Source organism: Myxocyprinus asiaticus, chromosome 47, assembly GCF_019703515.2.
Source record: "Myxocyprinus asiaticus isolate MX2 ecotype Aquarium Trade chromosome 47, UBuf_Myxa_2, whole genome shotgun sequence".
Classification (NCBI taxonomy): domain Eukaryota; kingdom Metazoa; phylum Chordata; class Actinopteri; order Cypriniformes; family Catostomidae; genus Myxocyprinus; species Myxocyprinus asiaticus.
The window spans coordinates 28,038,881-28,062,555 of record NC_059390.1 but is presented as its reverse complement, the minus strand read 5'-3'; the positions used below and the strand labels follow the sequence as shown (position 1 = coordinate 28,062,555).

At 37.1% G+C, this 23,675-nt stretch overlaps 1 protein-coding gene across 2 annotated transcripts in view; it reads right to left on the bottom strand.

Annotated features, from left to right (window-relative positions):
* Window positions 1-23,675, bottom strand: part of tafa5a (TAFA chemokine like family member 5a) — a 278,672-nt gene that overhangs the window by 186,606 nt on the left and 68,391 nt on the right. Inside the window, exon 1 of one of the 2 annotated variants that reach the window (XM_051691663.1) lies at window positions 1,707-2,354. The exons of the other annotated variant lie outside the window; for it this stretch is intronic. Within the exon in view, the coding sequence (XP_051547623.1) occupies window positions 1,707-1,797 (91 nt within the window). The 5' untranslated portion in view covers window positions 1,798-2,354. Of the gene's footprint in view, window positions 1-1,706; window positions 2,355-23,675 lie in introns of those variants that run through there. 2 annotated transcript variants of the gene reach the window in all.

The following is a 23,675-nucleotide window of genomic DNA, read 5'->3' as shown; positions in this document are numbered from 1 at the left end:
ACCATTCTGAGTAAATTCTAGAGACTGTTGTGTGTGAAAATCCCAGGAGATCAGCAGTTACAGAAATACTCAAACCAGCCCGTCTGGCACCAACAATCATCCATGCGATTATCTAATCAGCCAATTGTGTGGCAGCAGTGCAGTGCATAAAATCATGCAGATATGGGTCAGGAGCTTCAGTTAATATTCACATCAACCATCAGAGTGGGGAAAAATGTGATCTCAGTGATTTGGAGCATGGCATGATAGTTGGTGCCAGACGGGCTTATTTGAGTATCTCTGTATGACCAGACTGTTTTTAACTGACGAAATCTACGGTAACTCAGATAACCGCTCAGTACAATTGTGGTGAGAAGAATATCATCTCATGCTATTCTGAGATGTGGGTTGGTGCGGTTTTGGCAGCACGAGGGGGACCTACACAATATTAGGAAGGTGGGTTTAATATTGTGGCTGATCGGTGTATATATATATAATTGTTACTGCCACATGAAGTACAAAGTTCTAAGTTCCCTCGCAAAATATCTTTACAGTGTAAAGGAGTATATAATGCATTAAAACACTTGGTCAACACCAAAATTCAAGTGCTATCATGTGTTTTTTATGCATTAGACTCTTTAAAGGTGCAACCAGAAATAGATAAGCATCATAATGTGTTATCACTGTTGATAAAATTATTTGCGAACATTTATAATGTATTACAGTGTGTATTACAAGGCACTATTATACCTTTATAATGCATTAAAATATCTTTATAAAAAGTTTTTAATCTTGCACTATTAAGGTATTCTTAATGCACTGTAATGCATTTCAACTGCTGCATAATACACCTCAAAATCCAATATGTTCCTGTGAATTACTGTAACCACTGTGATAATGCATATTATATGACACTTTACAACATTTAATACTTATCAATTCAAAATTATACCTTATATGGCTATTATATGTGACTGTAACATTTTAAAAACACGATCAGCACCCTGTTTCATATGTTATATCATGTGTTATGGGTTTTAATTTACTATGCGTTTTAAAGGTGTAACCATGAATACACAAACTATTGTAATTTAGCATATAATTGTGGATAGAATTATTTATGAAAAGATATAATGCATTATAAAGTGTATTATAAAGCATTCTGAATATATTTTTAGAGCATTATCCATATAGGCTTTAGGTAGTGTTATCAAATTCTGCTTCATACAAGATATAATGGGAGATTGAATAATCACTTTTTAACCTCAGCTACCCTTAAGACAGACTGTAGTGCCATCTATTGAAGAACACAATCATAAATCACTCAACTCATAGAACAGCACCATGTTCATCTGATTTGATGCCACATCCATAACGCATTTCACCTCTTTTGAAAAAAAGAAAATAATACTAATAATTAAAAAAAAAAAAAAAAAAAAAAATCCACCCACAAATATGAGTACAGCCAGGTTTGCATGAACCGTATCTGATAAATCTTACCCTATATGGGTTCAAAACAAAACCCTCTTAATGGGTTGACTTTTTTTTTCTTCCTTCCTTTTTTTTATTTTTATTTTTTTTTTTTATCACTAAATGCATTATCTATTTTAAAGTAAAAGTATGATATAATTGCGCATTTTAAAAAACAACCATCACAGAGATTAAATCTGCAAAGTCCTCCATCAAATCACCCTCCATATTCAGTATGATTAAAGAAACACATTTACCGTCTCTTAAGAAGCGCGAGTGGATGAGGATAATGAGGAAACAGCAGATCGCCGCTCCCGCCAGAGCCCACGCAACTCTCAGCATCAGCATCCTGACTGGCTTCAGCACACACGCCACATTTCCATCCTCTTGCCATACAAAACCCAACAAAAACACCGCTGCGCTTTTCTTTCACAGATTCCGCGGATAATATGAAGGATTCCGTCCTATTCTCAACATTTGGAGATGACAATTTTAGTGAAATAGTACACTTTATAAATAGAGCTTTCACCCCCCCATCGCAAGAGATGCCGAAAATTCCAGTTTGTCTGTGGCTGTTGCGTGGATCTAACTCGAGTGACGCGCGATCGCGGGTTGCGGCACCATTCTCTCCAACAGATCTGTTTTACGCACTTGTGTAACAGCGCTGATCACTGAGAACTGTCACAAATCTCTTTATTAATAGCCTGTCGAAGGGTCCTTGTTGTGTATCGTGAAGTATAACTCAGATTGACTTCAAAAATAGCTGTAATTCCCCACAATCACTAGAATGATCTTGCAAAAATGTCCCAAACGCGTCGCGTGTGATGTCGGCGGTGTGTTGAGTCTGTATCTCCGCCACCGTCTGTGCCGTTCCCGGGGTTTGATTCTTCTCTTTACGAGCGCACTTTTTCTCCGCTCTGACGCATCCCTCGCCTCCTCACTCTCGCCTGAAGAGACGCGTTTGAGAAGCGCTCGCCGGTGGATGCGTCAGAGCGCATGTTTTTCCAGTCTGACGTCAGGCTTTGTCTTAAGTTATTTCTACATGTGTATTACATTATTGGTGCTCAAGCTACAAGTAATTTCACTTGGTCTAAGACCCCAAGAAATGTAAACCTAAGTTTTGTGGCTTTTGGTGCATTTAGGTATGAATATGATGGTGGGTCATTCCCTATGACTGAAAAAAAAAAAAAAAAATAATAATAATAATAAAAAAAGAAACTGACTGAATATTATTCTTTAGTCACATTATTTGACTCTGTTTTGTAATGTAAAGTGTGTAAAACTTTTAAATGTCTTAAATGTCATTTTTAGTTTTATTTTTTTATCGACCAATCTGCATGTGTCCATACTGTAAAAAGTGGTACAATTGTACAGTACCTTCAGGATATATTACTACCTGATCTAACCTAACATAATCAGGTTGATTCAGACATGTTAAATAATATTTCTGACTTCAATTAAACAACCTAATTGTAAGGGTTAGATCACACTGACCAATATTTTAACCTAAAAATTAGACATGTCAAATAACTGAAAGAAAGAAAACAAATCCCTTTCATCTCTCATATATATATATATATATATATATACTGTATACTAGTGCAGTCAGTCAATACACATTTTGTATCATGATTAATTGCATAATTTCATAATTTTACAAAGTTAAATTTTCTCCATACATCTTTTTTTTCTTTTTCTTTTTTTTTTTTTTTTCTGACATAGCAAGACAGCACACCATAACAACTAACAACACCCCTGTGCACAAAGGTCTTATTAAAATTGAATTGGAACATTTTTAAGGTCAGTTATTTTTAGTACTTTTTAAATGTCTTTATGTCCATTCTAAAAATACAAATTGTTAAAATTTGAAAACTATGGTAATCTAAGCAAAGAGTGAAATAAACATAAACAATTTTAATATTTATTGTGTGAAAATGATATCTATCATTATTTTTTTATTACGACTTTTACTACGACTGTCCCAAACAATCGTAATAAAATTACGACACTCATGAAACAATTTTCCCCCTATTTTCTTAATGTCATTAAAAAATGTAACTTAAAAAATTAAGTTAATGTCATTGTTAACCAAGTCAACAAAGTTTTAGTGACAAGCATGCTTGAGATGAAATTTGAGACAAGTGATGTCTAGAAAGAAACTAAAGATCAATACTGGTTATTTGTTAGCAGAATATTTTAACTGGGCATCATTAGTTTTTCCAAATTAAGCAAAAAGTGTGAAAATATCATTTAGTTGTGTGTATTTAGGATAGATAAATGTTAGCTGTTAAATTAGCCTTAGCAAAACAAAGGAGGTGGCCATTTTATTTCAAAAACGAAAAAGATTTACATCAGCATAATTTCCACCACTGAATTTGTTTAAACACAGAACAGAATTTGAGATGTGCTGGAAGTGACACTGTGGTGGGAATTGTCATGACCTTCAGAAAAAAAAAAAGAAAAGAAAAGAAAGAAAAAAAGACACAAGTTAATCTCATTGTTGGACATTGTATGTAAGAAATGAATACATACATACATACATAAATAAGAAAGTCCCAAATTTGAAGAAACATCCTTATACATACAGAGAAAAGAATATAAAGCCTTCTGAAGTTGGTATTCATTGCATTATGGGCCGCTTCCACAACAATGATGCATCAAAATCGCAGCTCTGTCAATACTGCTGTCTGCGCATCTAATTTAGAGCCAATTATCAGCATTTGCCAGTGTTTACAACGGGGGCGTCCATTTTTAATTTATCCGCAGTGCCTGTAACGCTCTCACAGCCTCTTCCTTAGACTGTGATCCATCAATCATTTAGACGGCAATTAAAGGAGAGCTGTCCTGGAAGTGACTGTGTGATGCAGCCAGAGCAGGTGCATCACCTTAACGATGATGATGACATACATGCTGCCAATGCACAGTCCTTGGTCGTGTTACTCAAAGAGCACCTGTCACTTATATTGACACTTTCCTGCAGTTTCAGCACAAGTGTGCCTTTGGGAACTAAAGAGCGCAACACTTCAGAGGGGTCAAAGGTTTAGAGATGACCAAAAGTTTGAGAGCTGAATTTTAGAGGTTGTTTACTCACCACACTGGATAAGGGTAATGTTTCGTTGTATAATTAATGAATGCACAGTCATGGCAAAGGTATATTTAAGCAATGGGTTAAGACAGGCATGCCATATTGTGAAGATACAGTAGTCACATCTAAAGGCTGTAAGGCACAATGTGCAACAACACCTTTGGCCTTGACTATAGTTGCAATCAGACAGTAGGTTGACAGTAGGTTGACTTTTCTTTGGCTAAAATCAGTCTTTGCTTACAGAAATATAAAACACTGCCCCCAGTGACCGATGCGATAAGTGTTGTTAGGCTTGAAAAGTCCACGGAGAGGCGCCAAAGGCGAGTTGAGAAGCGAGTTGTTTTCAGCTGTACGGGCTGTAATACAGTGAAGAGGAATGTATATTTAATAAACTGTACCCCCAACCCAAACCCAAACCCCAAACCTAAACCTAGCCAACAGTGGAGCAAAAATGTAATGTTAGAGGGAAAAATGCAATCTCTAAATCACGCTCATCACTGATTATATGAAAAAGATTACTCCAGGTTTCCCAGGCTGCTGACATAATGTGCTTTGTACAATGAATAGACTTCTAAAGCCAATATTTGTATTGTCAAATCAATGCTTTACTTGTGTGCTCTCATAACAATGTAATGTAATTAAATGATCATATTTATATAAAATTATGTTGTACTAAATTATCTTTATTTGGGGTTTTTCTCAGTAATTATTAATTCATTAATTATTTAATTAATGAATTATTAATGAATTAATTCATATTATTAATTATTAATTAATAATTCAATTACTTAATCGGCACATCATAAGACTGAAAAATGTAAATGTTAAAAATGTTGCATCTCTCCAGTAAAATACAGGACAATAGGCATCACATTGGCCAAAATACGCGACATACAAATTGATCGATCAACTTCAGAAGACTTTATACATGACGCATTACGCACTATTATGACATTTTTGGATGCATTTTTAAGCGTTAAAGTGAGTCCTTATGTACTGGCATCGTATTTAATTCAGCCAAGATTATATTATATTAATTTCTTTTGTGTTCTGCAGAAGACAAAAAGTCAAACAACATGTTGGTGAATAAATGATAACAGAATTTAAATTTTTGGGTGAACTATTCTTTTTTTTTTTTTTTTTCACACAATTTTAGCATATTTTGATGCTTTTGTTTTATAGCAAATTTGCACAATGTGTGGAATATCATCTTCAACAGTACAAGTAATGGTCAGATCATCGATTATCAAAATATAAAAGGTGTTGTTAGTTGGAGCACTACTGCACACCAAAGAAAGCTAAGACTACTCTATACGTTTACTTTGCAATAACTTCTTTGACACATATTGTAACTGACAGAAAAGACTCAGCATTTTTCAAACATAACATAGTGTTTCTTTGACATACTCTAAGGGAAAGTAAATGCTGTGCATGGCAGCATGCTGCCATTAAAACAGAGTAGTCTATAAAACCACTCAATTCCCAAACTCCTTAACCATGGAAATGAGGGAACCGCACTGACCTGAATGAAAACAACATGGTGCCTTATCAGTTGTTTTTGTGCACGGGATTTTTTACAAGCCCGAAACACTTCTCTACTGAATATGCTCAGTTAAGTAATACCATGGTATCGTTCTGAAACAATGTAGGGCCTCCCACATTTTATTCCCATATGTTTATTCAATTAGTTACCTCTAATCAGTGTTAAGCAGCTGTTGTTACAATAATATGCATGTGTGGTTGATATTAGGAAAATAATGTGGGCTCCACACCAACTAACAAAAACACTCCTAAATACACTTAATATATATATATATATATATATATATATATATATATATATATATATATATATATATATATATATATATATATATATATATATATATATATATATATATATATATATATTCCAGGTAATGTTGGTGAAAAGGAATTTATTAAAACAACAGCAATAAATCCCCTTTCACTAACATTACCTGGAAAATATGTATTCATCTATTTGTTGATTTAATTAAAAACATTGTGTCATTAGTTTTACTTGACTAGTGCTTTTTAATTAAAAACAACACTGAGTAAAATTAAATGTTTTAATTCAATATTTTTCTTTTTTCAGTTAAATCATTTTGTCCTCAAATATGCACAAAAAAGCCTCAATCTGTCTTGTGCTTGATCAAGGTGTGTAGAGCAAATCATGAACTATGACTGTTAAACCTGTAATAACTGTACTTTAAGCTGAATTATATACTTTATGAAACACTTTTCTTTATTTTACTTCAACTAATGTAGTTTGACTGAAGCTTGGAACCTTGACATGACGTTTGCAAAGTCAATCTGAAACAAAAATCACAACCCATTTTTATTTAGAAATGTGACATAATGTACTGTACATCTAAGTAAAACAGGATTTACTGCAGTGGCATGCACAGAGGGGATAAAGGAGGCTCGAGCCCCTGCCTTTTTTGTTCCCAAATCTAAAGGTGTCCTTCTGCTTTTCGAGAAAAAAAGGTGGAAATTTTATAATGAAAATAAAATAATTCAATAAAACAAATTTAAAATCTCTTAATAATCTCAGAATAACAGTAATAATGTGTCCGTATAGATGACCTTTTCAATAGCCTTTAACAGTACGCACTACAGCAGATCGGATCATCAGAGTGCTGTGGCCTCAGACGAGTAACAGGTCAGACAGAAGATCCACTCTTATGTATTGTGCTGTAGGTTCATAAAAAAAAATAAAAATAAAACAAATACTCGATTGCAACCGCATTTCCGAGATTGCACACTTGCAGTGTAGACAGCTTTATTAATTAAAATGGGAGCAGTTGCATCGCCTTTAGTGTAGTGTAAGCCTTTTTAAAATGTCTTTCAAAGAATACTGTCATAATCTGAAGAAGCTGTCTGATTCAGCCAATGCCAGTGTACTTTTTGTTTAAACTATTAAGCCATTAGACTAATCACTTTCAAAAAAGTGCCATGGCATTACCATTTTTTGGACATTTAGGCTATGGTATCCATTCAGACCCATGGCATCACTATCTTTAAACCAGCATTGTACCATGGTTCTGCCACATTATTGCTGTAAGTTCCAAAATATTAATGTCAGAATATAGTAAAATAACATCATTTTAATCTAAAAAAAGAAAAAAGTACTATAGAAAGAGTCAGTTCTATAAAAAGGATTATGAGGTCAGAGGGGAAGTAGCAGAGCGTAGAGAAAGAGAAGAGTGATACAACTAGAAAAAGATTAGAGCCCTGTGGCATTACCACAAATACCATGGTACTGAATAATGGCCCTGCAGCCACACCGAAGTCTGGCTGAAGCCACTTAACATAGTTCCTTAAAACCATTTTGTTAGATTTGAACTTCCTGGATCACTGTGGGAGCTTTTCTGTTCAAAGATTTGGGTAGTTGGCAGTTACTGGATGAGGAGAAAATGGGAAACAGCAACAGCAGTTGCTGTAATGATTTTATAATAATGATTTTTACAATTTCTGAAGAAAATGTAAGTGGTGCTCTACTATGAAAGGTTTTGCTGTGTGGCATTGCTGTGTGGTTGCAAGGATGTTCTGGGTTTTTGCCGTAGGTGGATATCTAGTGGCCCAAGTAAAAAAAGATCACCCCTAAGTTTCTATGATCTGACTAGCATCCCTCCTTTAATGTAAGTCTATGAGATGTTTTAGTTTTTTTTTAGTTTTTTTGCCCGCCTTTTTGTGGCAGGTGAAAATGGCCAGTCAGATCGCTTAAAAAAATAAATAGCACACCTATCCCCGACAAGTCATTCAATTTGATGTATCATTCATGTAGCACAAATGGTGCAGGACGAGGCCAAATTTTAATACTTAGGGTCAGGAGTTTTGAAAATGTCCAGACCCCAAATGTGAGTATGTGAGTACTCTCAGTGAAAAACTTGCAATCTGTTTAACGTCTTAGCAGGTTAAGAATTTTGAGAGGTGTATAACTCCCAAAAGAACAAACCCCCAAAGTATTTTTACCGCACACCTCTCTGCTCACATCCATCATTTCCATTTCACTGGTGAGACAAAGATCTCACCTGTTCTCCTCCCATTTGTCACAAGTTTTCATGGTGTCATACATGAGTGAATCAGTGTTTGTGTTCCACGCTTCTGCACATGTCTCATGAATATTCATTATCCTCTTAAACGCTCAGTCTGGCGACAGCTCATTAACTGCTCAAATAACTCCTGTGTAAAGACCAAATTGCCTGGCTTAAAACAGACAATGTAGACTGACGTGTTTCAATCAGCTCTGATTGAAGACAAAGTCTTCAAATCTGCATCAAACATGAAGGTGATATACTGTATAGAACAGCAGAACAGCTCTAAACATTGAGGTTAAGAAAGCATATGCTGACTATGAGAAGAGATTTTTATTTTTTTTATTTTTATTTTTTAAGATTTTTTTTTAAAAGATTTTTTTGCATGCGTAAATTCTGGAATAAAAGTAAAAAAAAATTCCTACCACGAGCAATTTAATCTTGAAGTACATCTGTTTTTATGAGCCATGTCAATAGGTGGCAACACGCCTTAAACAAGCAGCGCAACCACAGAATAAGAACCACTCACTTAGGAGGAAGCACAACATAATACAGTAATCTTGAGACACAATTTTCAAAGTTTACACTACTTCTAACTTGACATAGTGTCTAACAATGCAGAGTTTATGATGCTAAGTTAGACGTTCCAAACGTGTCCGTCTGTGGCATGCACATGTACAAAGAGCGGCAATTAAAAGCAGTGGCGGACTGGCCATTGGGAGAACCGGGACTTTTCCCTGTGGGCCGGCTGCAAAATGGGGCCGCACGGGCCGCCGCGTTATGCAGAACGTTCCACAAAACGGCGCAGCGATATACAGAAGGGGCAGCGATATGCAGAAAAGGACAGCAACCGCCCCCCCACCCCGCTCAACAACTTTTGGGCCAGTTTCTATGTAAAATCCCGGGCCGAATTTTCTTCCCAGTCCGCCCCTGATTAAAAGTAACGCAGACAGAACGCCAGAATGTGAGAAATGACGTCACATTGAGGAACTCAATGCAAAACAGATTGCTGTTAACTGTAGGCATGTTCAATGATATGAGAACAAAACAAACAATATATTGAGTTCTTAAGCCACTTTTTGTATTGTCTAATCACTGCTTTATTCATCTGCTGCTACAGTAATGCAATTTATTTCAAACTGAATTTAAATCCTTTTTATATATGTATTATATATATTATATTTATAAATATTTGGTTATTACACATTATTTATTCAAATTAGCTTTATTTTGTGGGACTTTCAGCATGTCATGTAATTAATTCAATTAAAAATAGTAATCGATTGACAGCCCTAGTTTAAATATAGCAGAAAAACCTATTATAGGCTATTGAATGACAGGTTCCCATTGTGACAAACCCATATTGTGTGACAGTGCTATTTTGACAAGGTCAGCGTGTGTTCAATGAACTGTATCTTTCTTCCTGGGCAATGACAGGGGAAATGGTAAAGCTTATAGCTTTTTCGTAGACTGTAAGGTAAGTGCACATGCAGAAATTTACTTTAAAAAATTTGAAACATTTACTGGAGTAAAACGTGTGAAAACTAGCTCCAGTGTCACCAATAAATAATTCATATTATAATAAGCATAATTTATTATAAAATTGTACTTGTGCAGTTTTCGAAGTCTCAAACCAATTAAGAGCATCATTATAATACAAAAACCCAGAGCCGGCCCTGCCTAATAAACGACATATGCGGCTGCATAGGGCCCCCGCTGCCACCAGGGGCCTCCCTACCACTGGTTCAGTATAGTATAATTATTTGCAATAAGTAAAAATAGCACTGGGCACACAGACCATCTATATGCATGACAATAGTCTGATGGAACCTGTCCAAACTATTAAAAATATTGCATACGCTTTGAAGAAAAGACATGGAGAGATAAGTATGTGACTTTGACCTCCCTCAGCCTAAGATCTGATGTGGTGACATTAGCAAGACAACTGGATAGTTGTGTGGGCCATCTGGGTTTGAGTCCACCTTTTGCCTATTTCAGTATTTTCCCTTTATCGATCTATGTAAGCCAAGACATACAGTACACGCCATCAGAAAGTCACTTATTTTAAGTAAAAATTTAATAAAAGGTCTAAATAAAGTGTTGTGGCTGTGATAACACTAAATAAATGTGGCATTTTCATCATGATCACTAAAGGTTAGGCAGTGCAGAGAAGGGGTGGATGGGCGCACGCATGCCTTTCCCAGTATGAAACGTGTGGTTGGCGGCTTCTTCTAGCGGCTCGGCATCTCACGGACCAGCAGAATGAGGGTCGTGGTAACACGTTTCCTGGACCTGAAGAGACCGCTCTCTCTAAAGCCGCTCTCTGCACTTAAAAACAACAGTGAAAAGGTACCATTATGTGACATATCAGGTGAATGAATGAATGAATGAATGTTATATTTATTCAGTGCTTTTTCTGACACTACACTCAAATCGCTTTACACAGGGGACTCTCCTCAAGCACCACCAGTGTGCAGCATCCACCAGGATGATGCGATGGCAGCCATAGTGTGCCAGTAAGCTCACCACACACCAGCTATTGGTGGAGAGGAGAGAGTACAGTTATAGAGCCAATTCATTGATGAGAATTATTAGGAGGCCATGATTAGTAAGGGCCAATGGGGGGAATTTGGCCAGGACACCTGGGTTACACCCCTACTCCTTACGAGAAGTGCCCTGGGATTTTTATTGACCACAGAGAGTCAGGACCTCGGTTTAATGCCTCATCCGAAGGACGGTGCCTTTTTACAGTATAGTGTCCCCATCACTATACTGGGGCATTAGGACCCACACAGACTGCAGGGTGAGCACCCCCTGCTGGCCTCCCTAATACCTCCTCCAGCAGCAACCTTAGTTTTCTCCAGGAGGTCTCCCATCCAGGTATTGGCCAGGCTTAACCGGGAAGGTGATTTTTTTCCCGCTGCCAGCGATGTAGTTAAGTTCCGCCACAATAGCCCACTTATTCGATTATATACTGTTTTATTATAAACCAGGGGGCAAATACCATATGCCACTATTTATAGCAAGTGTTCTGTACCATACCTTAATTTGGTAATTATTTATACCTGTTCTGATAAACTACAGTTGATAGTTTTGCATTTTTAAGCATTACGCTTTAAAATAAATAGACTTGTTTATTTGCACAATTTATAGGTGTACTTGAAGGTAGGGGGGGGGACCCATTTTGAAAATCTGTTTAGGGCCCCTAAAATGCTAGGGCAGGCCCTGAAAACACCCACAACTATAATTTTGAGCTCTTAAAAATGCACAGGAATTCAGTTTTGCTCTGATGTTATGATGTTTTTTTAAAACATACTGTCAAATTATTTCACATTTTTTATGCTTTGAGCAATGAACTGTTATTCAGAGAAGGGCTCTTTATAATTTCTTCTACATTAGTGAATGAAGCAAAGCACACACAGCAGTGATAGAAGACTATTTACGAAATCTCCTGAATACTAAAGCTATTTTTCAATCTGCCAAAGAAGACATTATTAAAATTTAAGACTCTCAGGAGATTTAGCAGTGAGAGAAACTTTTGAAAACATGTTAGCACTACAGTCAGCCAGATAAAATTATAGATAAAATGATATATTATAACTTCACTACAGAAATGACAATATCTTCATTCTCTCTCTCTCTCTCTCTCTCTCTCTCTCTCTCTCTCTCTATATATATATATATCATGTTTTGTTTGTTTGTTTTTATCATTCTTCAAGTTTAATAAAATTATTTAAAACATCACATTATGTTAGAGCTAATATTGGTGATCTCTGCAAGTTTTGGAATAATTTCACAACTTAACTTGAGATCCAGAATGTCCTTAATTCTCTTCAACCAAAACACCATTCATTAGTAGAGTTTTCAGTCAGCTCAGTGTGTCTAATTAAAGAAATGAGTTCTGCTTGATCTGTTCTTTCACTCACTGAGGCCCAGATTATTTAGTGCTTTTCATAGTTTAACCCACAGTGGCTTCAAATTGCAGTTAAATGCTAATGCCACACCTGTGAATATATCATCTGTATACATTTTCTATTGAAAATATAGCTTTTTAGAATGATACACATACACAAAAATAGAACTGATTTACATGATTCACAGGTGAATCTAACAATACCAGTGAAGAATATGTCTTCATTTTTCTTGAATAAAATGCAGCCTATTTTAGGACCTATAAGACTTTTTGCATTGTGAAAGTTTTGCATGATTTTTTTTTCATTACATTTGCAATTGTGACTTTAAATCTCACAATTGCAAGGTTACATGTTATTCTCACAATTCTGACTTAATGTCTCAGAATTGACAGTTTTTATCTCGCAAATGTGTCTTTATATATTTTGAGAATAAAATTCTTTAACATTGTCCTTACAATTCTGAGATTTGTATGTAAATTCACAATTAAAGAAATAAAGTCACAATTGGGAGATATAAAGTCAGAATTACCTTTTTTATGTTTTATTTTTCTATATATATTTACTTTATATCTCACAATTGCAAATTTCTATCTCACTATTGTGACTTTATATCTTGCATCTGAGTTTTATGTCTTGGAATTGCGAGTTTATATCTTGCATTTGTGACTTCATATCTCACACCTGCTAGTTTATTGCAGTTACGAGAAATAAATTCACAATTCCAAGATAAAAAGTCACAAATGTGAGATATAAAGTCAGAATTACCTTTTTTATGATAACTGTTCTGAGTTGGGAACAAGACACCATACATTTCAGTAATGGGAATTTGGGTTAGATTGTGCTTAATTGTAATCAAAATAATTTTACAATAAAATCATAATAATAATGGTCCTTTTAAAAAAAAAAAAAAACAACAAAACACACACACACACACACACACACATATATATATATATATATATATATATATACTGCTTCTATACTGTTAACACTGCACAGAATACAGAGACAGTGCAATGAGGGGACATTTATTAAGGACAAAGGGCAAAATATCACCATGCAGACTGTATTTGAATATCTGAAAGAAGAAAAACAGGACAGTGCCTTGATATGCATGACAAGATGTCCTTATCTCCTCTACAGAAGATACTTCTGCATTAGTAAAAACACTCTAACAAATATTTATCTCAAGAAAGGAACGAACACATAGCAAGGAGACAAATATGTGTTCAAAATACATCAAAATATAAAAGCAATATATTGTTATACTGTGAATCTGCAGAATTCTGCAGAATGGATTTAAATATGGTAAAATATCTCAAAACAGAATTAACACTCTCTTCTGGTAAAAATGATTGCAACTTTTCAAAGAATAGTTCACCCAAAAAATTATATTTTGTCATTTTTTGTCACCTTATTGTCACTGCAAACCCATATGACTCTTTTCTTTTTCTTTTGTGGAACACACACAAAAAGTCTCAACATGGTTTATTTGCCATCCATTTATTTGATCAAGTTTTAAAAAAGGAAGAAAAAAAAAAACATAGTCAAGACATTTTTATTTGTATAGCTCTTTTCACAACACACATCGTTTCAAAGCAGCTTTACAGAAAATCATGCATTAACAGAAAATGAAACTGTAATATTTATAAAGTCTTGATCATTGTGTAGTTTGATTAAATATGATTGTAAATTGTGTATAAAAATAAATAATTAAATAATAATTGTATTTAGAACCATTAGAAAAGTGTTAGGGAGACTATTCCATAGTTTAGGAGCCAAATATGAAAAGGATCTACCTCCTTTTGTGGATTTTGATATTCTAGGAACTATTAACAAGCCAGAATTGTGTGATCATAATGAACGTGATAGAATATAGCGTGTCAGAAGGTCACTTAAGTACTTTGGAGCTAGATCATTCAAAGCTTTGTATGTAGTTAACAGAATTTTAAAATGAATATGAAATTTAACAGGTAGCCAATGTAACGACGATTAAATGGGGCTAATATGATCATATTTCTTGGTTCTAGTCAGCACTCCGGCAGCTGCATTTTGAACCAATTAAAGTTAATTTATTGAACTTGCTGGACATCCTCCCAGTAATGCATTACAATAATCTAGTCTTGAGGTCATGAACGCATGAATTAGATTTTTCGGTATCAGCAACAGAGAGCATGTGTTGTAACTTAATATTTCTGAGGTGGAAGAATGCTGTTCTACAAACATTGGTAATTTGATTTTCAAAGGACAGATTGGTATTAAATATAACACCTAAGTTCTTCACTGTAGAAGACGACGTAACAGTACATCCATCGAGAGTCAAATTATAATTTAGCAGCTTATTTTTAGAGGTTTTTGGTCCAATAATTAGTACTTCTGTTTTGTCGGAATTAAGTTGAAGGAAATTTCTGGCCATCCAATCTTTGATTTCATTGATACACTCTGCTAATTTGGAGAATTATGAATTTTCATTGGGTTTAGAAGAAATATAAAGTTGGGTATCATCGGCATAACAGTGGAAACTAATTCTATGGTTCCTGATAATATCTCCCAGGGGAAGCATATATAAGGAGAAAAGCAGAGGGCCTAAAACTGATCCCTGTGGCACTCCATACTTAAATTAAATAATATTAAGAAGAGGTTCTGAGATTACAGGGAGTACCTCTTTTAAGAGCTTAGTTGGTATTGGATCTAACATATTGTTGTGGCTTTTGATTTTTGGCTAAGTCTTTTAGCTCTTCATGATCTGTGACAGCGAAGGATTGAAGTTGCTCATGAGGAAAGTTATGAGATACTGTTTTCTGAGGTGCTGTGACAGTTGATTGCATAGTTCCAATTTTATTTCTGATTATTTCAATTTTATCAGTAAAGAAATTCATAAAGTCATTACTATTGAGCTGTGAAAGAATATCTGGTTCAGTTGATGCTGTCACATATTCCTTGTTTTTGTATTGACTTTTATGTTGAAATTCTTGTTTAGTTCCTGTTTCCTGTTAGCTTGTAGTCCTTTTGTAGTTTCATTTTATGATTGGGTTTCCCGATTGTTTCCACAGGTGTTCCTCATTCCCTTGTTTGCCCCTATGTATTTAAGCCCTTGTTTTCCCTTGTTTTTTTGTTTTGTTTTTTTGTCAGACTTTACATGTGTTGTCATATTCTGTGCCTGGATTTTCTTGTCTTGTTTTGTTTTGTTTTGTTCTGAGTTTCTTTGTTCATCTTTTGTTTTTCATTAAAACTGCATTTAGATCCTCATTCCTTGTCTGCCTTGTCACAGAAAGACTGATCTAAAAATGGATCTAGCGGCCGTCAGAATTCTGCTCCTTCAGCAAGGGGACTGTCCAATTGAGGATCACGTCCATGAGTTTCTAGAGCTGGCAAATGTAGTGCACTATCCAGACCGCTCTCTGGTGGTTTTCTTCTGGGCCAGTCTGAATAGTGCCCTGAGGGAACTGATGCCTCCGGCTGATCCTCACTGTTAGCTCTGCAAATATGTGGAGAAGGCTCTGGAAATTTGCGTTCCCTTTATACAGTGGATTATGGTGGCAATCCCGGCCAAAACCAGCGTTTTCGGCTCCCTTGTCTAAGCCTTCCACGGCCCCAGTCTCGAAGCCTTCCACGGCCCCTGTCTCGAAGCCTTCCACGGCCCCTGTCTCCAAGTTGTATGATCTGCCACTGATGTCAGTGCGTAGGTCCATGAAGACCCTACCTAAAAAATTGTCTGCGCCCACGCCTGCCATGGTCAACAAGCCAGCGCCCACACCTGCCATGGTCAACGAGCCAACACCCACACCTGCCACGGCCAACAAGTTGCCAGCCTCGTCCGTCCCAGAGCCAGATTTGCCAACTTTGGCCATCTAGAGGAGGAGGAAGAGAAGAAAAGTTTCTGTTCCCAAGTCTCTTCCCGTGTACACGACCACGGAGGTCGTTCCCAAGTCTTCGCTCATGCCCACAACCACGGAGGTCGTTCCTGAGTCTTCTTCGCTCATGCCCACGACCACGGAGGTCGTTCCAGAGTCTTCGCTCATGCCCACGACCACAGAGGTCGTTCCCAAGTCTCTTCCCATGTACACGACCACGGAGGTCGTTCCCGAGTCTCTGCCCATGCCCACGACCACAGAGGTAATTTCCGAGTCTCTGCCCATGCCCACGACCACAGAGGTCATTCCCGAGTCTCTTCTCATGTTCGTGACCACGGAGGTCATTTCCCATTCATCCAGGACTCTTTGTCTCGAGCCTGCCATGGCTCTGACTTCCACGGCTTTGCCCCACGAGCCTGCCATGGCTCTGCCTTCCACGGCTTCGCCCCTCAAGCCTGCCATGGCTCCGCCTTCCACGGCTTCGCCCCTCGAGCCTGCCACGGCTCCGTCTTCAACGGCACCGCCCACAGAGTCTTCCACGGCTCTGCCCACAGAGTCATCCACGGCTCCACCCACAGAGTCTCCAGCGAATTCGCCCGCTCCCCCAGAGACTATTCCTCCATCGGCTCTACCCGTTCCTCATGAGACTATTTCCCCAGCGGCTCCGCCTGCTCTGCCAGAGACTATTCCTCCAGCAGCTCCGCCCGCTCCCCCAGAGACTCCTCCTACAGTGGCTCCGCCGCCTAACCCTGTCCTGCGGCTGCTTTCCAGGCTTCCTGACACTGTCTCAGCCCTGCGGCTGCCTCCCAGGACTCCTAACCCAGTCCCCACCTTGAGGTCATTTCCTTGGTCTCCCGACCATCCGCCTGATCTGCCCTGGTCTCCTAGCCATCCGCCTGATCTGCCCTGGTCTCCTGGCCGTCCGCCTGATCTGCCCTGGTCTCCTGGCCGTCCACCTGATCTGCTCTGGTCTCCTTGGTCTCCTGGCCGTCCGCCTGATCTGCCCTGGTCTCCTGGCCGTCCGCCTGATCTGCTTTGGTCTCCTTGGTCTCCTGGCCATCTGTCTGATCTGCTCTGGTCTCCTTGGTCTCCTGGCCGTCCGCCTGATCTGCTCTGGTCTCCTGGCTGTCCGCCTGATCTGCTCTGGTCTTCCTGGCCTCCTGGCCACCTGCCTGATCTGCTCTGGTCTACTTGGTCCTCCAAGCCTGCAGCGTTGCTCTGGCTCTCCATCCCTCTGGCTCCACCTTGGTTTCAAGCCTCCCTGACTTTGCTTTGTTCCTCTGCTCCCCTTGCCTCTTGTGCCCCCTTGAACTGCCTGTTTACCCCTTGTGCCCCCCTGAACCTGTTTTCCCCCACACTCCATGGACAATTTGTTTGTTTTTTTGGAGCATCTGGAATCTGCTCCTTAAAAGGGGGGCTCTGTCACATATTCCCTGTTTTTGTATTGACTTTTATGTTGAAATTCTTTAGTTCCTGTTAGTTTGTAGTCCTTTTGTAGTTTCATTTTATGATTGGTTTTCCCCTGATTGTTTCCACAGGTGTTCCTCATTCCCTTGTTTGCCCCATGTATTTAAGCCCTTGTTTTCCCCTGGTTTCTTTGTTAGTCTTTACATATGTTGTCATGTTCTGTGCCTGGTTTCCTGTGGTTTTGTTTTATTCTGAGTTACTTTGTTCATCTTTTGTTTTTCATTAAAGCACATTAAGATCTTCATTCCTCGTCTGCCTCATCACAGATGCTTTATTCCTAAGCCACAGTACTGAAAAAAACACCTAGGATTGTTGTGGTTATTTTCTATGAGTTTGCTATAATATGCTGATCTGGCAACTTTTAGTGCCTGTCTGTAGCTACAGACACTATCCTTCCATGCACTGTGAAATGCCTGTCCTTTGAGTAACACCAAAAACTTCAGTGTAAATTGTAGCAACACCTCCTCCTCGGCCCTTCAGACGAGGCTCATGTTTATAACAATAACCTGGGGGAGTAGATTCATCGAAATTAATATATTCATCCGGTTTAAGCCAGGTTTCAGTCAAACAGAGCACATTCAAACTATGATCTGTAATTATTTAATTTACAATTAGTTCTTTGGATGAAGGAGATATAATGTTTAGTAGCCCTACGTTTATATGTTTATCTTAAATTGTTTTGTTTTTTTTCTAAACAAATAAAGACATTTTCTAAATGATTTACTGAGAGTTTTGTGTTTGGTAGTTCAAGGAACATACACAGTCTCTATATGATATCAAGATGATACAGTCTCTGTGTTGTAGTTTATGTGAACAGTGTGACATCTCAAAGCAGCTAGCAGACGTTCGGATTAACTAGATTGTCTGCTTCCTGACCTTGGTCCCAGTTAGTCAAATGCTATCACTATTAAGACTATGAGCCAAATTACTAGTGAGGAGAGTGGCACCTTCCCTGGTTTGATGGAGTCCATCTCTCTAGCAGGTCTGGTCTACCCCAAAAACTCTTCCAATTGTCTATAAATCCTATGCTATTCTCCAGACACCACTCAGACATCCAGCCATTCAGTGACACTAATTTACTATAAACATCATCACCATGATGAGCAGGGAAGGGGCCAGAGCATATTACAGTGTCTGACATCATTTTTGCAAGTTCACACACCTCTTTAACATTATCTTTAGTGATCTCTGACTGGCAAAGCCAGACATCGTAAGGCCCAACATTCTAACAATTTTAGAAAATCTACATTTAGCATTAGCCAGCACTTGTACATTTTATCTGATGTCAGATGCTTGAGCCCCAGAAATGCATTCAACAATGGTGGCTAGAGTCTATATTTCCATGTTCCTTACAATGGAATCATCAGTTATTAAGGCTCTTTCAACATGATTCTCAGTGGGTGCATCACTGAGTGGGGAGAATCAATTGGAAACCCCAACAGTAACAGAAGAGTGGTGTCACTTTGCTGAGCAAGTATGCTGCCAAGATGTCACCCAAACACCCTGCTGCGGGGGCTCCACAGCTGGAACCAAAGTGTGTGTTGCTCGCTGTTCTACCCGCATCCGAAACAGTATCTACCGGCTTCTCTTTTAACTGACCTCCACTAGCATTCAGATGCATGTCTCTAGCTCATTAACCTTCTCCATCAGCCTGACAAATTCCTTACATTTATGACATGTGAAACCTTCACTGCTGACGGAAGAAGCTATAGTAAACATGTTGCATACAATGCAGGAAGAAATAACATGAGAGGATGCCATGACTTAACCGCAATTGTTTGTTGTTTTTGTTGTTATGGTTGTTCTTGTGTGGCAAGGGTTTGAGATGTGGTACGATGTGGTTCCTGATTAGCAGTGGTTTGAGATTGATGCAATAATCTGTGTAAAACACAGTGGAGAAAACGAATCCACGCAGTCGAGACACGAGATGTAGACAAGCGGGGCAGAAAGAAAAGAAGAAAAAGAGAGAAAACGGGTGTGCACAGTAAAATAAACGCAGTTGAAAAGTAGAAAAGCTGAAAAACCTGAAGCATGTGGTAAAATGGCAGAGAATAAAATGATGAACGTATAAGAATTAGCAATGCTAAGCAGGCTAGCAAGCTACAAGTAGTAACATCATAATGTTTGGTCACAAGACGCAATGAGAACCAATGAGTTTTGCTGTTATCAACATAGATGCCATGCTTGATTTAAGCGCTTTATTAATTATTTGATTTCATTTTAGAGTGAATAACTTAAATTTCACTTTGTTCATTTACTTTGTTCAAGTGGTCATACTGTTTCAGAATACTTGGAATATACTGCCTGAGTCATATCAATTACTTTTACTGTGAGTCACTATTCACTTGAATAGTGGCAAATAAACTCCATTAAGACTTTTGTTTTTAAATAATGATTTTATGGTCCACGGAAGAAAGAAGGTAATTTTATTCATGGACTATACTGTTAAAAATTCATTTGTCACACCACAGGACCATTTGGAATTAACTAGTGAAGAACAACCTAAAGAAATGGTGACCAGTTAGACGACCTAAAGATATACACTTTCTCTTCTACATTAATTTTGAACCTGGAATCTTGATGTTTATGAAGTCTTCAGGGAGACATCATAACTTTTTACATTTTTTATTCTATTTTATTTTATTTTATTTTTTCATGATAATTAATTTTAAATACATATGAATAAATATGAATGTACAGTATTTTCATTTATAAAGACCCATTTCTACTGCAATTGTTATTGTGATATAAAGTTGTTGTTGTTGTTTATTTATTTATTTATTTATTTATTTTACAAAATTAAATCATTAGTTTCTAATCTCAGTTTTTTCATTGTTCTGAAGTCAAAACAAACTTTAAATCTTATTAGGAAAACTTAAGTTGCAATATTGTAATAAAATATTTTAATATGTAATATTTTATTCTACCAATTATAAATCTACCGGTAAACAGAGAAACTGTTCAGTCCAATTCAAATTAATTTGTATTGCACTTTTCAAAATAAATATTTTTCCAAAGCCATTTTAGAGAAATATTCCTTTAAACCCTCTGTGTGCAAAGTAAGATGACAGTGGTGAGGAGAAACATCTCACAAATGTAAGAGTACAAACTAATCTTGAAAAAATGTATGCTGCAAGGAAGGGGAGATCAATTAGATTAGAAATAAATTAGAAATAATTTTTTGAGGACCAGTTAAGAACCCCTGTGATAAACCAACAGCAAAACAAAAAAAGGTAAACTGAAAGGTAAAATGCATAAAGATGCCCTTGATTATTTACTAAATTTTTGTAGCATGATAATAGACTCAAACAAAATGAAGAATACAACGCAGACTGCTATTGCAGAGAGCTGCACGCCAGGCTGTTTATATGCGGTGGATAACATGCTGTTGATTTTGTAATTTCAATATGACATTAGTGAGGCCACACGCTGTCACAGACTCTATCCCTTGAGTCCAGGGATTGACGGGCATTCTGAATTCATACCCGCATTGCTCAGTTTCAATTACTCAATAAACATGTGGCCCCCAGTTTAAGTTGTCAGGCCCTCACTGGAGTGCCTCTGATAAGACATCCTCTCGCAGATGCCTGATGGGGCCCGCTGAATACAGTTCATTCACACACACATACACACATTGCAGAAGGGAATTCTGCATATAACCAGCCCATATCTGAGCTTTTTTGCGGAGCATCATTTGTGGAAAAGGGGAATAATGAGACCAAACTGTTGTAACTCTCTATCAAAAGCTTCAGGACATTTGCTGTATTTGTCTTTGAAGATTGCAGCAGACAAAAAAAAAAAAAAAAAAGAAAAAGAAAAGAAAAAGAAACAGATTTGAATTGTGTTTTAGAGAATTTGAAGCCCACAAATTTGGAGCCATTGGCATGATTTCTAAAGAGTGGATCAGTGGATTTAAAACTCAAATCTACAATCTGTAGTAGGGGTGGGAGGTGTGGACAAAATCTTATTTCATTTTGAATAACAGTAATAGAATATATCATGATGTGTGCTCAGGTATTTTTATGGAAATTGTAAAAATAAATAAATAAACCATAACCATGAGGTGAAGTCCATTTATTGGATAATCCATTGAATTAAATACTTTACAAATAAAAGGTACTTCATCCGATTATTAAAATGTTGTATTATTTAAATTTGTTATATCTTACTTGATGGGTGCAAACAACACAGTCTTATGACACCTTATAATAATTCGTATGAGATGGCAAAATCATAAGGTATTGTACGACTTGGTACAAAAAAAACACGTTTAAAACACTTCTCACTTCGGCCACTTGGGGCAGTGCTTCGAATTTCAGTAAGCACAGACTGAGTTTAGCTCAAGCATTCAACCTACTGTTTCTCTGAGATCATACTGGGGTGCGTTTCCCAAAAGCATCGTTAGCCAACTATGGTCATATGTTCCATCGTTACCGACATGTAGTTCCAATGAACATTCGCAAACAGCATCGCAAATTTTTGGTTTGAACTACAGTTCTCCAACTGTGGTTAGCAAAATTTCTTGTTAATTTGCTGTGTGGACATCATTAGACTTCGCTAAGGTTTCTATATCTTTTATTATATACAGTATATCATTCGTTTTGTCTAGACTTTGTGTCACTTTTTGGTCAGGTTTAGGTTTATGGTTGGGTATAAACTATGTAATCACATTTGTTCATTGGTTCTTTTTTTTTCTCTATAGGAGTAAAAGTTGTATGTTTTTGTACAAGCCAACTTGTACGATTTTGCCATCTCATGCTATTATTAAATTTTTTCATGAGACTGGGTTGGATGCAAATCAAGAGAATTCAAATGAATGAGAATTCTGGATCCATGCAAAAACAGCATCACATTATGAAAGACTCCAGTTTAAGAGAGTCAAAAGATTAGAACTAATTATTATATAAAAGAAAATATAGTTCATCTTTAAATTCTGATTGGATGAGTCAGATTCAAAACCAAAGTAATGTATCAGATATACACACCTGTGATGGCACATCAAATTAATTCCAATTTGCAGCATTGCCCATAAAGAATGGGCTAAAAGGACCCTTTTCACCTTTCTGGGTTTAAATGTGGAAGTATACAACCTAGCCTCACAGGATCATGTTCCTATACCTACATCTTTGCAAAATGATTTTTACATGGCTTATTGTACATGTCACGGCAGTATCCTGGTGAACACTAGAGGTGCTACAACAAGAACTTTTATTCACTTTCAAACAAATCACGTGTAAAAACGTTAGACTATCAGTTCACAAACACTTTTTGCTTCACTATAGTACGTGACTTGTTAAAAGGAGATACATTTTAACGTTTGCATTACATAACCAACTACATTTACATGTATTCGACCATGATCAAGTTGTGCAATAAGGATCAGGGTACAGGTCCAATAGAACAGACAAGTCGACACGTGAGGCAGAACTGTCATAAAAGCACCATTAAATGGCATGATTGCTTTAGCAATTGCATTTTTTTTATCTCACATTTGCTTTTATGACACTAATGGTTTGTATTAGGTTAAAGGTTTAGGATAGGTATGTAGGTTTGTTGATTTAAAACTTGATATGACATTAACCTTAAACTCTTAAACTTAAATTTAACTTGCTTTAAATGCCACACAGTGGACATTTCACCTTGGATCTGCAGCAATATGTGTAACAAACCTCGTATTTGCAAAAATGTCGCCACAGTCACTTAATTGAGATCAGGCTAAAAGTAATAGCACAAATTGTACAGTCTATAGGGGTTTGTTTAAATAATGCCTTAGTAATTGTACCTTCCCATGACTTTCCAAAAGAGAAAAAAATAATCAAAAAGAGGGATGGATTAGAGGGTTTCTTTG